The 18,089-nt window shown below is 44.8% G+C and overlaps 1 protein-coding gene across 2 annotated transcripts in view; it reads right to left on the bottom strand.

The window, feature by feature from the left end:
- Positions 1-1,396: 1,396 nt before the first annotated feature.
- The window catches only part of LOC137785165 (ephrin-A3-like), a 55,574-nt gene continuing 38,881 nt past the window's right edge, over positions 1,397-18,089 (bottom strand). Inside the window, exons 2-5 of one of the 2 annotated variants that reach the window (XM_068576246.1) lie at positions 11,646-11,947; positions 11,328-11,393; positions 9,561-9,638; positions 1,397-3,736 (exon numbers count right to left, since the gene is read on the bottom strand). In XM_068576246.1, the coding sequence (XP_068432347.1) occupies positions 3,618-3,736; positions 9,561-9,638; positions 11,328-11,393; positions 11,646-11,947 (565 nt within the window). In that variant the 3' untranslated portion in view covers positions 1,397-3,617. Of the gene's footprint in view, positions 3,825-9,560; positions 9,639-11,327; positions 11,394-11,645; positions 11,948-18,089 lie in introns of both variants that reach the window. The other variant, XM_068576247.1, reaches the window with a different exon arrangement.

An 18,089-nucleotide genomic window follows, 5' to 3' on the forward strand; every position in this document is an offset into this window, starting at 1 on the left:
TGTCAAGATGCTCCGGGAAAGGTGGACATTTTTTATTCACTCGCCTGATTCTCTCATTTAAATAGTAAGCGCATCAATTAATGTTTAATTCAGGGACAAGCAAAACATAAGCCCTTCCAGGCAGGAATTTAAGGTGTAAATATGACAGCAATAATTCCCTTACATAGCTAACCAGAGACAGCCTTGCTGCCAAAAAACTAAGCAGGTCGATTTCCTGCAAAAAAAATGATAGTTTAAGTTGTCAACTTGGGGCCTGGAGCATGAGCTAAAAACCCTTCGCCTCATCTTCCAGTGTCTAAACACTGAAACACTTATGTGCAAGTCCAAACCTATAAGTAGGCGAGGGACTGTAAGCCAAATCCCACAGTAATATTCAACAATTATCAGTCTGTCAGCCAAACGCACAAACGTCAGGCCCAATCAGAAGCTGCTTCGTCACAGGAGAGTCAAGCAGCTGTGAAACACTTATTAATACGTGCCATCACTTCGTGGTAACCTGCTTGGTTAAGTGTAATTCACATTTTGTCAAGTAAATTGTCCATCACATAAAGAGTATCAAATGAATGCAGATAGTTTGCTGGCAGGAGCCCTATGCACATACACACTCACTCTTGCATATAATCTTTGACCCGGGACTGGAGGTGATAAGTTGACAGCCGAGAGCCGGACGTGCTCTACTTCTTGCTCTCTCATGTGATTTTAGGCCTGATGTGTAACATCAAAGACAACAATTCTTTGTCCCTTTTGACATGGACATTACTGCATTTGGGAGAAGTGTCCCTCCCCATTGTCAGCTTCTTTCTGCTCTGTGGACAAAGAGTAGAAAGAAGGTGACAGGAGCGGAGGGAAAGGAGAGCGACGTGGAGAGACGGCGGGAGACAGATTTGTGGAGACGTGAATGGCTTGCAGGTGTTTCTTTTTCTCTTTTTTTCCTGAGAGAGAGAGAGAGAGAGAGAGAGAGAGAGAAAGGGAGAGAGAAAGATGGATAGAGTGGGAGATGTGGAGTCGTGACTCCCCCCGTCCTCACGCTGTCATTATGTTTTATGGCAGAAGAAGTGTTTGCAGAACCGAAGCGAGGTGCTGCACGGATGAGCCATGTGAGAAAGGGTGATAATTCTACACCAAGACTGCGTGTCTGCTCACATACCGACATTTCTACAAGCGGAGACTGAGGGAGGGAGGGATGGAGGGAAGGAGAGAGGGAGGGCTCTGCTCTGAAGCGGCGCTCGAGAAAAACAAACAGTGGTGAGTGCAGCAAGAGTGAAGGTGAAGGAGTCACTGTTGAGATAAGGAAAGGGCAGAGGCGAAGGAGAAGGCTGCATGTTATCTCTGTGCAGGAAAACAGTTCGAAATGAATACGCACCGGTAAATTTGCAAAAAGATTTTAATAGGCATTGTTTTAATCATTCTTGGATCAATTTACAGGTTGTTTTTTTTTAAATTCATTCTTGTCAAAGGTAAACACATTACTTGTGGTTGTCTTTAACACCGGTAAATGCTTTTCTCCCCGCTTCCCAAACCCCGTAACGTAAACCAACATTACAGAAGAGCACATTCTCTCATACACACTTGCATATTCAGATCCTACAAACGACTCCTTAACGGGTACGGAATTTCTAAATGCAACATACTCGAGAAGCGCGGACAAACACATTCTACATACATACGCACACAAATGTGCACACGTTTTTTTTTTTTCTCCTCTTGCCCACACACACACACACACACACACACACACACATGCTCACACAGACACACACACATTCAATAACCGGCATGTATTATAAATATACATTACAATGCAGACTCCTTTGTTTTCACAAGGGAGGAATGCTGCCCTTCCATCAACTCCGTCTGTGCAGTCTGTTCATGACGAGCGCTTCAGCAACATAATCTGGTTAGCAGTGTCTGTTACATTGGAGTAGGGTTACTGAGTGTATGTCCCTACTGATCAGTCATAACCAATAACCCTCTCTTTTAGTCAGGCTGAGTTACATCTGCCTATCTATCTATACAAGCAAAATGCTGCAGTAAAAATTCCACTGTTTAAAAAAAAGAATACAAAAATGGCACAATAGCTTATTGAGCAAAGGCCTACAAATGCACATTAATAAATTAGATAGATAAATAATATACTTTAATGTTAAAATAAATACATTTGAAAAGTAAATCAATTCAAAAAGCACAACATTGTAATCTGATTAATGCCATCCTACGTTGTCCTGTATTACAATATAAAAAAGTGAACTTCTCTTTATTTGCACATTCACACGTGTTTTTATTTATTTTTTTCTCTTTTAAACAAAATGGCGGCAGCGTTACTTTGAGACTCAAAGCACAATTTCTCCTCAGGCACCTGCCGCACTCTGGCGGCTTGTTTAGGGTCGTTTCCATGGTGACCGGGACTGCTGTAATGGCCATCAGCACTGATTGGCTGGGAACCGCTGAAGTGGAAAAGGAATTGATGGCGTTCTCTGGGAATAAATGGGAACTTGCTGGAGAAAGGTTTTTAAGAATTGTAAATTAATGGTATTCTGAATGACTGCTGATTGCTGCGAGGAGAAAGGTTTGACATCCGGATATTCTCTCCAGCAAGAGCTGAAGGTAAACGCATTGGAAAAAAACCCCACACATCTACCACGTCTAAGTGCCGTCAAATTACTAGTCCGAGGTCTGTATTTTTCTAGGTTGTTACAGTGTGAAGGCAGGAAATGCAGACAAAGGACTAGTTCTAAGAGGGCACTCGCTGTCCTCTAAGAAACGCAGGCTTTGCATCGGTGGCTCACAAAAGCCAGGGATGTTTTTGATGTCTGCTGAAAATGGATTCTTGAAAGGCCCGTGGATATCCTCACAAAGTCTTTCCTTTTTCTTGAGGAACACATTGGGCTCTTACAAGCTGCAGCTCCAACGAGACGGCGTGAAAACATTCTTCAATGTCCAGGATAATGGCAGCAGTTCTCATCACTCACTGATTTCATACATATCCTGTACAGCACAGGTAGGATCAGCACAGTTCCAGAGACCAGCTTGCTCTTCACTACATCTACATTGAGTTCTATCCATCAGCATACTTCCATGGTCCGAGGCCTAAAAATCCACTGCAGAGTCCACATTTCTTCGATGCGTATGGTCAAAAGACAGTGCGGCTTATGTTCCTCAAGTGTGTTTTACATCCATGCTACAATAAGAGTGTGTAGTCTACATCCAACTCATTTAAGTCCACTTTCTCAACCGCCTGTTGGCTGACAGGCGTGACAGCAGCACAGAAGTCTGATTTCTGATGATTGGTTGTGGGCTCCATGTCGCAGCAAACGCACCTTGCATGAAATGCCGTGGTATTCATGTGACGATGACGTCCAACAACGCATGGAGTGTCAAAAATGCACTGGTGTAAATATGACAGCAAAAAGGCCTCTCCTTTTTAAAAGTCTTGTGAAGTGAAGTTCAAGGTTTTTTTTCTTCGTTCTGTGTCCTTTTGATTGTGGTTCAGTTTGCGCCTCTACTTTATCTCCGTCTGTGTTTCTTCAAACTCTCACAACAACAACGTGGTGGACACAAAGCCCTTTGGACAAGGCGGTCCCAGCTTTGCATGAAGTGTCACTCGGGGTGACAAGTCGCTAGGACAAAAGGACGGACGACACGAGCAGCATGGCCACGGTGAGAAGAAGGCGGTCCCGTGAGGGGCTGCTGCCACTGACGCTTTTCTCCAGTTTGGGAACTTCGGGGTTAAATTCGTCTGCAGAGAAAGAAAAGAAAGTCACAGAAAGAGAAAACGAGAAAGTGAGAAAAGAGAGGAACGTGAGTGTGAAAGAGCGAGAGAGATCCTGTGAGCCAGACAGAGGGAAACGAACCATTACTACATTATTAATTCATCAATCTAAAGGCAATGTGTGATGCATGCTAATTGTGCTTTAACATATGCAGAGAAAAAGACATGATGCAATTAACAAACCACCAATTACCATCAGCGCTGCTACATGTGGCCATTTCCCCCGTGGGATGAGAAATTAAAAACACTTTTATTTCTGATCTGGCTTTTTTTCGTCACGTACTCTTCCTTTCACACTAATGATGTTTTTATCCTCGTGGGATTTCAATCAAACCAAATTACTATGGCCTTGCCATTGATTAGACACAACAGAACATTAGCTGGAGGGGGAAAACGGAGAAAGAGCTGGGAGAACACATTTTGTAATATTCGGTAAAAAGTGGATTAAACGGAGTCATTATGCTCTGTCTCAATATAATGTTTCCCATTATATCCAAAGGGTTATTACATGCCAAAATATAGCAAAGGGAACCAAATAGAGCGCTGCTGCTAACACAACTCTAGGAACAACCAGTGCTGGCTGCATGTTTTTTTTCCAATAAAGTAATCCAAGTAAGTGCAGAAGAAAGCTGCACTTTGACAAATTGTGCCCAAACACTGCAAACGATCTTGTGTTTGTCTATCAAAACCGCATTACTTTTACTTTATTATGTTGTCATCATAATGTCCCGGTGTGTACAAGTTGCAGCCGGCAGATCGTTTTCCAACCAATCAAGCTGGCTTTCAACAGGAAATACATCAAATTGAGGAGGCACGGCGTCTTCAAAAAGCTGTTTCGCTGTGACGTTAAAGCCTTGCCTGGGGTTTGTGAAATATAATGGAGACAGTAATTGGCTACAAGTGGAAAACACGGGATGCGATAGGAGATAACCGATGGAGACAACGATCACATGACAGCTCGATGTTTGATGAATGTACGGAATGTTGTTGTTGCTGTCTGTCGTCTGAGAGGAAACCATCCGACCGCTCTGGTTTGTCCTGGACGTGTGCGACACTGCACCCGCGTCAGAGGTGTTCTTAAGGAACACGAGGCATCCGTCTGTGGCGGTGACACACAACACTGACATTCACACCGCGGCGCACCGGGGTGAACTCAAACGGAACGCAGCCAGTGAAGGAAAGAGGGAAGTATAACGCCGCCTCGCCTCAGGTGGAGCGGCAGGTCAGTGTGCGGCGTGCACGGCACCCGGTCTGTCTCTCCAAACGCATTTCACCAGAGAGATTGAAATGTAAACTAAATGACCAGAAGAAGAGATGCAAAATGAATTTACTCTCACTTATTTTCACATAAACGAGTACAGCTCCCTTTCCACAGCTGCGTCGAGTCCGTTGTGAGCGAATTCAATTCGTGTGTTGGCGCAGTCTGCATTTGAGCTTTGACAATCAGGAAGCTGCACCTCTTCAGCATCCTCGCTATTTAAGGAGGCTGCCCTTGGAAGATGAATGTGGGGGACGTCGGGCGCCTCGAGCCATAACAAGTTATCAAAGGTCCTAACATCACAGCACAATTGTGGGATACAGCAATCAATTTCCGAGCGCGCAATCTTGTGCAGTCTCGTCTGTATGGGGTACAACAGCAGCTCTCCCGTCCACGGTGAAGCGCCCAAGGCATTTACAGTGAGATAAGAAACATCGGCTCGAGACGCTCGATGAGTGGAGGAAGGCTGTCTGGTCTGATAAGTCCTCGCGCCAACTTCTCCACGACGGTGATGCGTGAACTGCATGAGGCGATGGAGCCATCATGTTTGGTTACAGCTCTACAGGTCAGTGTGGAGGTGTGATATTGTGCAACTGGCTAACACATGCCTTCATGCCATCTTCCCCTCACAGCTGCCTGGAGCTACTCCCATAAAAACGGAGTTAACAACTCTTTACTATGAAAATGTATTTGAGTGAAAACACAAAACTGAATCGCACCTGTCAGCTGCTACGATAGCTTTCTTGTCAACTGAAATACCAAGATCAACGTCACAATACCAACATCACTCCTCACCGATTGTTTGCAACAAAAGCCCCATGAAAAAACCTCCCACCCCGAAACCAAAATGGCTTGGACGCTGCACCAAAAGGTGTTCCAGCATGTATTTTGAAGCAGTGATTTTGAGCGGCTTTCACAGCTGCTAGCCTTGCACAAATGAGACAAATAGAAAATTAATTCTCAAAGAGCACCCGGCAAGCAAATAACGTCTCGGGGCTCCTGTGCTATTTCCGCGCATGAAAATGAGGTCATATGCATACTTCCACAATGAAAAAAAACAGTTGTCATCAACAGGGATCAGAGCTAATAGACACATGCAGCTAACGTGAAATGATTAGCTTCTTCAGAGAGCTGCTGCTAACAATGTGAAGCACATTTATAAACAGTGTTCTTTTAATAGTTAATTTACCTCTTGCAATGGTCCCTACTTGTGGTTTTGAATTTCCTCACCTTGGAAAGCATTGTGCTTATGGCATGAAAGGTGCTCTGTGAATAAGAATCATTCTAATTATTATATTGCAGCACTGACAAATTGACAAATGATTTCTCTCAGTCACGTTGTAATTGTTTGCCTGAAGGTTTGAGGGATGCCTCTGCAACTCGTCGTCTGAATATTTCATTTTTGTTTTTGTCTCTGCCATTCTTCTGCCAACTGTGTTCTTGGTGCAAAGGCAATTGCTATCAAATGCAGAAAAAGAGAAAATTGCACAGGAATATTGTGCAATTTGGTGATGTGCAATCCATGGTGCTATCAGCGGGCACAATCCATTCTCTGTGAATTCGCCACGGTGTACATACGCATATGTCGGAGGAAATGTTTTGCTTTGCATCGTGCATCTCAAGTATATCTTATGACTGGTTTTCAGAAAGTCTGCACATAGCAAGCCACTCAGAACAGATGAGTCTTGGGTGCCGGTACACATTGATGCATCTTAAGATGATCTTTGTTGTTGTTGCATTTTCCGGTCCACTAGCTTATTTATATTGCAGGCTTTAGCCCTTCTGCTGCTGCAGACACTTTATATATATGAGGACAGTGTTTAAGGGCACGTCACAGTTGGAAGAATGCACAGAGTATATTAGGCTTTGCTGCAGGAAACTATAAGGTTATGATTAATTCAAGCAGCAAGCAGCCAGGCTGATGCTGAACTCTTGTAGCACATTTGTGGTCACACGCCGTTCGTTATGAGACGCTCGACTATAGCACATCTCTGCTACTCTGCGATATAGAACAGATGTGTGTTTCAAAGGCTTCAGAGAATTAAAATCATAAAAGGAGATAAATCAACTCAATCCACATTTAAAAAGAGGATTCTGGTTTATTACAACCTGGGTCTTGTTTTTGTAGTTTATGTTACAGGGTGGGCTCACCAAAGTAATTGCTGAGATATGGAAACACTTTCTAATGGGACAACAAAGACGAGCCAGTCAGACGATCGGGCAGGTTGTAAACAAGCCGACAGCGTCTCATTTCACAAAAGTGATTCACAAGCACTGCTGGCACACAGATTGCCAATGGTGGCAGCGTCTCGTTTCACAAATGATAAACTATGATGATTACAGCAGCAATATTTATATTGTTGGCCTCGACTTTACTTCTAAGTAAACCATCTTACCGTTAATGTTTCCTGCTCTGTCGGACATTAGCAATGTCACCGTGCTCCCAGATCTCAGCAACAAACTTAAGGCTATTAAGAGGAACTTTAATGTTGTGTTGATTTTGGCGGTCCCTGTGGACAATTACTGTTATTTCTTGAGAAGCAGACCCGGTGGCATCGAATACAAGCATTAAGAACGACATCATCAAAGTAGCAAATCTTCTTTCCAGTGGTCTTATTTACTTATGTAGGTCATATAGAGGCATCATCATAAAACTGAGAGTTTCATTACCAGGTAAAAGTTCCCGACAGTAGCTTCAACAGCCCATAGTAACAATGGCCAAAACTACAAAAAACAAAGACCGAAGTTGTAATAGACAAGGATTATCCTCAAAACACCCTGTTAAATAAGGAACATGTGACGTAGAAGCAAAGCTAATAATAAAGTAAGGAGGCTGACAGCAAGTCCAAACATATGTGGAGAGAGAGAGAGAGAGAGAGAGAGAGAGAGAGAGAGAGAGAGAGAGAGAGAGAGAGAGAGAGAGAGAGAGAGAGAGAGAGAGAGAGAGAGACAGAGAGAGAGAGAGACAGAGAGAGAGAGAGACAGAGAGAGAGAGATCTGTTGATGCTAACTAAGCCAGTCTGTGGGCTGGTCTGGTCCTGAGGGTGAGTCAGAGAGTGGGTGTCCAGCGGTCAGCGGGGCCATCAGGGGTACGGCTTCTTTCTGAGTGTGTGTGCGTGTGCATAAATCTATGTGTCCTGATTTTTGTTATTCCTCCAAATGTATTCAGCTAAAATGCATCATAATGCTAGAGGCGATGATTTTTTATGATTCCCTGCCTGTGTGTGTGTGTGTGTGTGTTTCTTTTTCATATTAAATTCTACGTAAGCTTGAGCCTGAGTTACTGCTGAGCAATTCGCCCACCACTGAGCTCTTCTTTCTTCCTCACCCCGTTCTCTGCCCCCACTCTGCTTTTTATCTCTTTTTCTGCCTGTTTCTCTCTCCCCCCCCACTGCTTTATCTGTCCCTCTTTCTGTCAGGCTTTCTCCTGCCGCATTTCTCTGTCTCCTTCCTGTCTTTCATCCCACTGACTTTCTCTGTCTCACCGTCTCTCCCTCCGCCTGTCTAACTTTCCTGCCCTCTCACTCTCTCTCTGTCTCTCTCTCTGGAGGAACTCGAGGCCGGTGGCTCAAGAGCGCCGTTCGCTCCGTCTCCGCTGGTCTCAGTTTCCATCTCAAGCAGGTCACACTCTCTTAGCCCTCGTCACAGACTGCACACAGCTCCCAGAAACAAGCGCACTAAATGATCCCCGGCAAGAGGCCTTTGTGGGAAAGACAAATGGAGGGTTTATGTAACCACTCAGCTGCACAATTGACTTGCTCGCTGACATGCTTTCTCTTTAGGTGAACATGGACCCTTTGTTCCTCACGAGACATCTTCTGACCTTGTGGAGGTTTTGCTGTGTGTGTGTGTGTGTTTGTGTGTGTGTGAGAGAGTGGTGAATTGTAAGATATATGGAAGATAACTTAACTTTGTGTAAATGCTATGCAGAGTATTAAATCACTCCTATACTGACGCTTTTCTCGTTCTCCCCAAAGTGCAACTCATGAACATATTTGTCATGTGAGGCAAAGTGAAGCTGTTAGTTGTTTTGGGACTAAGAACTGAGTAATCGTCCTGTCATGACTACATTTATGTAACATCGGAAATGCAGATTGTAAAACAACAGTGACAAATGAACTGCATAATAAGGTTAGTGCCGGTTCAACATACTGGTTTGGTGCGTCCGTTTTACTTTGGTGATTATTATCTTATCATAACCAATAGAGTATGAAAATAAAACCCAATTTGTAACAAACTGGAGTCACCCTGTAATCTTGGATAGTAGATCATGGGTCTGCTGTCGGGTTAAATGCCTTCATTTGTTTCCATGTGTGTGTTCTTACACAGAAAATAAAGGGTTAACTCATCAACCAGCTATACGGCCAGAGGATATTATTTTGCTAAAAGTAAAATACGTTTAAAAAACTAAAGAAATGGTTGGTCCCTTTCCACAATAATTGGGACACAAATCAAGCGTTGCAGCCACAGACAAATATTGATCCCAATCTGGCAATTGGCTGCTGTTGCATTTTCAGCAACTCAGTCACTCACCGATGTTGTGTATTTTGATGTTCGGCCTGACTGTGTAGTCGGTAGAGGTCTGACTGGAGTCATCATCTGCCTGGGAAACTGAGACGCACACACCACATACACACACAAAGACAGAAAAGACAGCAAAGGGAGAAACACAAAGCGGAGGATGGAGAGGAGGGAAGAGACAGGGAGAGAAAACACGTCATTAAAATGACAAGACCGGGTGAAATGTGCATTTTCAGACGCCACTAAATTGTATACGGATACATCAGGACGTGGAGCAGTTGTGCCCCTGTCACGGAGAAAGCATGAAGAAATCCTGGACTGAGGATCCAGACTTCCATCTGAAGATTAAAAGCATTTGGAACCAATGGGCAGAAAACATTTTCACATTCGCCGTTCGTCTAGACATAGAATTATATTCAGACCGCATTGCCAAATTACCCATGAATGAAAGATGTGTGGGTTTGTCGATGTGTACGCATTTTGTTTTTCTATTTTTATTCTACTAAATATGTGCGTTTTTGTAAGTCAGTGATTCGGATGTACAGTTAGGAGGATGAAAAAGCATTCGCAGAGAATTTACATAGAAAGCTGGTGGCAATCAAGTTGCAGATGTGGAGCATATGTCATGAATTCTCACATCTCTTTCTTATCTGAAAGTGTTGGAAGGGTTAAGGTGGGAGACACGCAGAGAATACATGAAAACGGTCTGGAGGCGGCTGAAACCAACAGCTTCTTGATAGCAAGCTGTTAAAATGACCTTGCTGAGTAAAGGTTGTGGATTGTAAACTGACTAAATGCACCAATGCACACATCGCCATTCATGCACACACACACACAATAAAAAGATTTACGGCTGGCAAACTACCATATGCAGACACACACACACACACACACACACACTCGCTCAAACTGGCGGCGATGCACACAAACGCGCACAGAAGCAAACGGAGGCGTGGTGGACACATCAATAGATTAGCCGTGACACCGGGATGGGGAGGGTGGGTGTTAAGGTGATGTGTACACAGGGCTGACACTGGCCGGAGTGTGGGATGTATTAGTGCTGACAAGGTTAGAGGAGAGGGGGAGGCTTTCGGCACCGGGCTTCCTGATCAAAGGCCTGCAGGGGAGAGAGCAGGCTACCAGGGTAAAAATAACACACACACACACACACACACACACACACACACACACTACACAGGGCAGCAGGCATCAGAGAGCCAGAAAGAGAGAAGAGGAGAAAGACAGTGGGGGGAGAGGAGGAAGGAGAGGAGGGGAGTGGTCAAGAGAGCAAGAGGAGAGAGGGGTGGTCAGTGAGAGAGAGAGAGAGAGAGAGAGAGAGAGAGAGAGAGAGAGAGAGAGAGAGAGAGAGAGAGAGAGAGAGAGAGAGAGAGAGAGAGAGAGAAGGAGAGTATAGAGAGCTGAATCTAGCAGCCAAATCTGTTTCCCTCCTTTCCATCCTTTGTACGGCTTCATGAGAGCATGTCGTTCACAGAGAGAGATAGAGCATTATTGTAATAGCACTGAGACAGAGAATAACATTAAGCCATCACTCTCCGAGCGCCGCTCCGAGGGAAAAGACGCCATCATCAAAACCACGGCAAGACAGCGCGCGGCAGTAAAAGCCTTTCCAGACCAGACTGTCAGATCTTAGTTCTTCTGTCTCTCTGTGTGCTTGGGCGATACAGAGAGATACGAGCGGGAAAAGAAAGCGGAGATGAAGTGTTGCAGGGAGAGAGGAAGTGGTTTGACACAAGGTAAGACCGGGCGGTTTCGTCTCACCGGTGGAGCAGCAGACGTAGACCCTCAGTCTCAGGCAGCTGTGGCCGTGGTGGTGAGTGGGCGTGGCTAAAACAGAGAGAGAGCAAACACACACATGTCAACCTTGTGCCCTCTGCAGGCAACGCCGCCCTCGACAATCAGCTGTGCAAACTGAAGCTCTGCAGCTGAGCAACCCGCCTGTCCTCAGCTGAACTGCCCAGAATCTATTAGCAACACCCACATGCCATCAATACAAGTGGGTGACAGCAGCTGAGGAGACGATATTATAATCCTGGTGCTCTGCACTCTCAGACATTTCCGTCTCCTGGCCCGACTCACAGATGTAGTAGTACTCCTGGCCCACGTTGAACTCGTAGCCCAGCGAGAAGGCGCTGTACCGCTGGAACTTCTCAGAGAACTTGATGGGGGCGTGAGGCGCGTGGGGCCGGTTGCATTCCCAGCGCTTGAAGCCCAGCTGGGGGTCGCAGGTGCGGTAGCCGCGGTAGCTGACCATGTAGAGGATGTACTGCTCGGCCACGGTGCGCTCCAACGTCCCCCGCTGGCTGGTGTTGTAGTGCGGGCAGTAGATGTCCAGGTAGTCGTTGACGCTGACCTGCACCGTGTATCCTTCCCTCCGTAGTCTGAATGACGAGAAGGAGAGAAGGAGGAGGGAAAGACAGACATGGTGAGAAGTAACTATGGCCCTCAAATAATAAACTGTTTTCAGGATCTGGTAAAACAAAAACAAGTTTGCAGCTTTATCACCAGCCTGAGGCTGGCCGGCAAGCAGAGACTAGAAAATGGCTCCACCCAACCAAGAAATAGTCCCACACAGAACACCTCGTAAAACTGCAACTTGTTGTGGACCTGCAAGGTATCGCACGTTGTAGCTGCCTCAGAGATGGAGTGAACATCCTGTTATCATCGGAAACTAGACAACCTGATGAATCCATTGATACCAAATAGGTCATGCTTGCTTGTCGAGAAGGGGCTCCAAACCGAGGCAAAATGCAGGTGATTTTCAAAGTCTATAAATGTATTATTTACACCTTTTCTAGGAATAGGATATTTGAATATTTCTGCATACTGGGGTCCCTAAACAGTCTTGGAATTGCATAAATCAGAGTTGACTGGAGAGCTGAGACCTGTGTGGCTCCAATGAGCCCATTTGTATTCATGCATGATGATGTTAGTCACCATAGTAGCCATTTCACATCGTGAGGCCATTTTTTAAAAAGTCACGTCACTGCATAAAATAACCTGTTGTGACCTCCAGGATAATCGCAGCCTTGTGAAACATTACCACCACAAACTACAGACTTTGGCAGATCGGATATAGTTATATTGACAATATGAGGGTTTCTGAGCAGATTACAAAACAGAAGTGCTCACCAGCCAATCGCTGCAAAAGGCAATTCTTACAAATGTCTCCAAAAGAGATTTTAGAGGATTTTTTTTTATCAACTTGAGTATTTAAAACCCCAAATCCCACTAAATCTGTCACAAATATTAACCAAAAGATTGTTGCAACAACCTTTAAGATATAATAACACATGGTTGGTCACTATACACTATCATAATGGTCTAAGAACCTGCACACTTTTAATTGTTTATTGTTAATTTTTGATTCATAACTAGAACAACTTGACTCACTGCTGAGCTGCATTTCAAACAAAACCTTTCAGTTCTCAGCTTTCAGGTGACGCACACCACTTCTATACATCACATTGCTGACCTGCTATGTCTCCATAAAGACCCTTTGTCTCCCAGTAAAATAAAACAGAATCGGGCTGTAGCTTCATATCAAGCGGGCAGATAAGGATGTTGATCCTCGCATATAACTCAGCAAAAGCATATAAGATAATTTCCCAAAATGTGAAACTATTCTTTTAATTATTAATCATTGATCTGTACAATTAAAAGAGGAGCAGGATTAGGGATTTTAAGATTTATAGAGGCATCAAATCATTTTGGTTTCAGATTGCATCCAACTGAATATCCCACGCCAACCCCTCCCTTTCAATGCCTTTGGGAGATAAACGGCTCATTCTGGTTACAAAAACACAACAATTCTTAGTTTCAGGTGATTATACACTAACGCTATGAATAACATTATGAATAATACATTCAATGGTGGCCAATGAATCCCCTCACATCCTACACACTTCTTCAGGCCGGAAAATAGTGAAAACCCTGTTTCTAGAGCCCACGATGATGTCAGTCCAAAACCCAGAAATGTGATCAATAAAAAGAGAAAAGCAGCTGATTACCAGCATCGAAGCAACACAAAGAGGCCAGAGAGCAACAGCCCCTCCTCCTCTGCAACACAACCGGCTTTTCCTCACTAAACGCCTCGTGGCGAGTGCCGAGTCCGGTGCTGAGATGATAATCTGCACTCCTGTCTCTCCCCCTGAGCCGGCCACTAGCCGGGTCAATGAGGCGGAAGCAGATCCTGTCAGTGGCGATGTATGCTCGGGCCGCAGGGGAACCGGCCTGCGCGCGGTACGTACGATGGCTCAAGCGTCGCTGATGGACGAGTACGATGGTGAGGAAGGCCACGCTGAGGTTGAGTGTGGGATTGTGTGTGTGTGTGTGTGTGTGTGATGTACACTACAGTACAGTAACCCTGATTCAAGACTCCACACTGAACAACTGAGATGATGATGCGATAGGATTTCGCAGCCGTCTGCCACGCTGTGATCTTCACTGTTTGTAATACTAAGTATACACTTATTATGTAAATTACACAATCTGTAATTAGACAAAGTAGAAGTCATTAGAAGGGCTCCTGCAGGTGAGCTGATGAGATGGGAATTGTCCTTGGCTGCAGTGATGTGTAACGTGTCAACTGCCGCTGTAATGACTCATGCTCGCCACTAGGTGGAGGTATCGTGCTGTCTCGTGTTTGAAAAGCAAACCGTCGCTACACTTTCTTCCTCCCGTATTTGTCTCCTTCCTTACACATTTTCTGTCACACACACACATGTGTGCACACACACACACACACACACACACACTCACACACCTTATAGGTCAGGCCTCCAGAGAGATTATCATTCAATTACAAAATGTGGATCAGAAATGTCATAACACCGCTCTCTTTCTTTCTTGCTCTCTTTTTCCATCTCGCCATCTTTCTGGCTGTGGCATTGCAACCGTTTCTTTGTTTTCGTGGATCCTCTCCTCCGCTCCCATCCTCCTCCCATCCTCCTCCCATCCTCACCCCTTCCCTTCGTTTACACAGGCAGATGGATATCAGTTTTCTTAACCACTGTTCTTTTTGGGGCCATCAATCTTATCTGTGCTTTCTATCCCCGCTGCTCAGATGTGAGATGACAGACTTTTGTCTTGCAGTGTTGCGGGAAGAGACAACACAGCTATGCTTCAAAGGGACTATATTTAGAGAGGGGGGTTGGTGGTGGAGGAGGGGAGGAAGTTTGAGAAAGAGGGGATGGGGGGGCAGAGATAAAGCGCTACAATGGGTGCGGGATAGAGGGAATAGTAAGCAGATAGAGCGAAGATGAAAGTGTGAGAAAGAAGCTGTGTTGAATATGAAAACATGCCGTGAGGAGAAGCCTGGTTGCGAGTGGCGTGTAAAAAGTCGGAGAGTGATGCAGTCATTGAGAAATAGGTGAGAGGACGTCGGCAAGCGAGAGGAGCCGCGTGCACGGAAGCACGAGCAGGAGATGTTTGAGCACTCGATACTATTTATGGGTAAAGAGCTGCAGAGAGCTACCGAGACAGAAAACGCTGTTAATCCACAGCGATGTGTTTTAGATGTCCATGAGAGGCTACTGAAATGGACAATTTATTTGGTGCATTCATGTGGCTTGAGTGTCCGAGGTGGGGATGATGATTAGTTTCTTTATCAATATATCTTTTTTTTTATGAATCTATTGATCGTTTTGCACTCTTTAAAATGTCAGGAAGTAGTTAAAAAAAAAAAGACAAACACTATCTCACAGAGCCAATAGTGACCTCTTGAAATTGTTTGTTGTGTCCAATTACAATCCAAAACCCAAAGATATTAATTTCTTAGTGTAAAGACGAAACATTTGAGCATCCCTCTTGGGATTTGTTTAATACTTTTTGCTTGTTAAATTACTTCAATAATAACCAGTATCGATCATCAATATTGTTGAAACCAATTGTTTCTACCCTATAAAAGATGTCACCCTGTTCCTTCTTGTTTTGGTTATCACTTCGCCTCAGCAGAAGTAGACACAGCGGGAGGAGCATGCCTTCCAATCGTAAAGACAGCCATAGAAGAAGCAGGCGTAAAAAGGGAGAGGAGGACGAGGAAAAAAATGACTCTGGAGGAAGAAAAGAAGGTAAGGTGGCGCAGAAGAGAGAGAGAGAGAGGCAGAGAGAGAAAGCAGGAGACTAAAAGGGTGTAGCGAGAAGAAGGAGCTGGCGGGGTGAGAGGAGTCCCTCTAGGTGGGCGCCGTTATATAAGCAGTCCACTTAGTGGCACAAGACAGAAAGGTTGCAGGGCAGAGGGGTAGAGAGGGAGGGAGAGCAGAAACAGTGGAAGAGGGTGAGGGGAGATCTAATAACTTACGGTGGTGGTGGAGGAAGGAAAATGCGTTGGATGACGACAACAAAGAGAGAGGTGCAGCAAGGGAGGCAGAGGCCATGACAGAGACACAGTGCTCCCTGGGGACAAACATATATGTGGTAGAAGCGCATGAAAAAAAAAAAAGAAAAAAGAAAGAGCGATGGCTCTCATTCTCTCGGTTTACTGCAGCCCCGCTCCCCCTCCCTCCAACTCTCTTTCCGCTGTGCATTGTCTCTGCGCCGGTTTTGCTGTCTCATCATCATTTTCCTACGAGTGGGAGTGCACAGCTAGTTAGTAAAGGCTGCACAAGCTGGTGAGGACTGCCAGGGGAGGCAGATAGATGGAGAGGAAGGGGGAGAGGGGTGGGGGGGAGGAGAGAGGAGGAGACAAAGATAGCACCACTGCACCTTTCACATCTGCGCTAAAAAGAGCTCTTCGGAGAATAACGGCAATATCAATAAATAACAATGGTGAGTTAGCGCTACAGCTAAAGACACTTAAAGACATACAGTGGACAGAAACAGAGGTACAGCTACAGGAAATCTATAATTCCTGTTGTAAAAAAAACACAACCATAAAGAATCTTTTGTAAATAACAAACGTGAGGCATTATGAGGAAATATTTCCCTCATTTATTTTTGTTTTGCTTCACTGGGCTTATACAAAAACTAAACCATGTCATTTTCCTGAATAATAATTTTGCTAGATAGCATCAAAGCAGAAGAATAAGCCCCACTGACTTTCAAGGAATATAATAGCAGTGGAATTGTTTTTTTTTTTCTTTTTTTCCTCACACGTGAATGGATATGAAAAGTCTCAACCCACCAAGGTATTCTTCACAGTCTGAAGGTAGTGCTGTTTGTTCTGCCGCAGCTTCGCCCTACATTACTGCCAGAGGCTCCAACTGTTTTCAAAAAATCCATTAAAAACAGCTGGAAGAGACAAGTTGTTGCTTTTGACAAACATCGTCCAACCTCGCGGTAGAAAAGACAGTAATGACTTCTGACTGAAGAAAAAACAAACACTGGTTTCAACTCTTCAGGTATTAAAAGGAATACTTCACCCCAAAAAAGAGGATTCTGTAGATCTACAACTCGCCTCCAGTTACATTGAATTGTTGAAGAATATTTAGTTTTCCTCCCATAAGTCTGGATGAATTGAAGCAAGTGGGAACACGTTTAACAGCAAAGCGCCAAAACATCTGTGTAGAAGCAGCAGGCGTCCTGACTCGTCCTGTGTGTTTGCGCCAAAGTGTTTTAAATAGTCAGGTTTTAGCGATCGGTGCTGTACATCTACTGTACATAATAAAATGACTCCAGCAGTTTCTTTTGCAAATGCACAGATCAGCGACTTTTAGAGGCTCGCTTTTATCGAACAACATCATAGCAGCCTACTGGGAAATGAAAGGCAGATAACTGTTGAAAAGCGGTTTTATTACCTCCCACACTTTTCAAAACCTTTATTTGGCCAGATTTCCTTCCAAAAGATATAAAAGACGTGTCCTCCAACTTTCTTTATGTACTTTTCTGTACCAAAGACCCCATGGAGTCACCGTTCAATTTAAAGAATCGACTTTGGCAATCTCGTCGCTGCACAAACTAACACAACCGGCGTCTGATTAACAGCACAAGGTGTTTTTTGAAGTCTGCATTGTCCGCCATTACCGTTTTCCAAGAAGGCTGCCATGAAAAATGTGTTCATTAAACTTTATATTAATGCAGTCATGTCAGATGAAGCGACTGCTGTGCACCGCCACAGCGTCGCTATGGTGATGTTGCCAGAGATGTGGACGCTGCTCTCGCTACAGACGAGGTCAGCGCAGCATCATCATTGATGACCTTAAAACACACGCTCTCCGGGGTAATCAACACCGGCCTCGTCAGGAGGATAAACTACCGATGCGCAAAATGGTGTGACTCAAACGCCACTCACCAACCGTCTGTTTACAACGGAGTTCCCCGGCAGGGACGAGCTGGGCTCGGCTGTTTTTCTCTGTACCTCAGCACCTAAACTCATTACTTGCGCACGCACACCATGCGCACAAAAGGACACAGACAACCATCGGACATGCACGCGAACGCACACGCGCGCACACACCCAATCACAACATCTCCTGTGAGTCGTCGCTGATTGAGTTAACGCCGCAATTAACGGCCCGCTTTACAGTGTTTCGATCCAAAATGGAGGATTGAAGGGGAAACAAGTGCTGAGCCAGTCCGCGGGAA

The sequence above is a fragment of the Clinocottus analis genome, unplaced genomic scaffold (genome assembly GCF_023055335.1).
Source record: "Clinocottus analis isolate CAN_PGR_092001 unplaced genomic scaffold, fCliAna1.0.p SCAF_14, whole genome shotgun sequence".
Lineage (NCBI taxonomy): Eukaryota > Metazoa > Chordata > Actinopteri > Perciformes > Cottidae > Clinocottus > Clinocottus analis.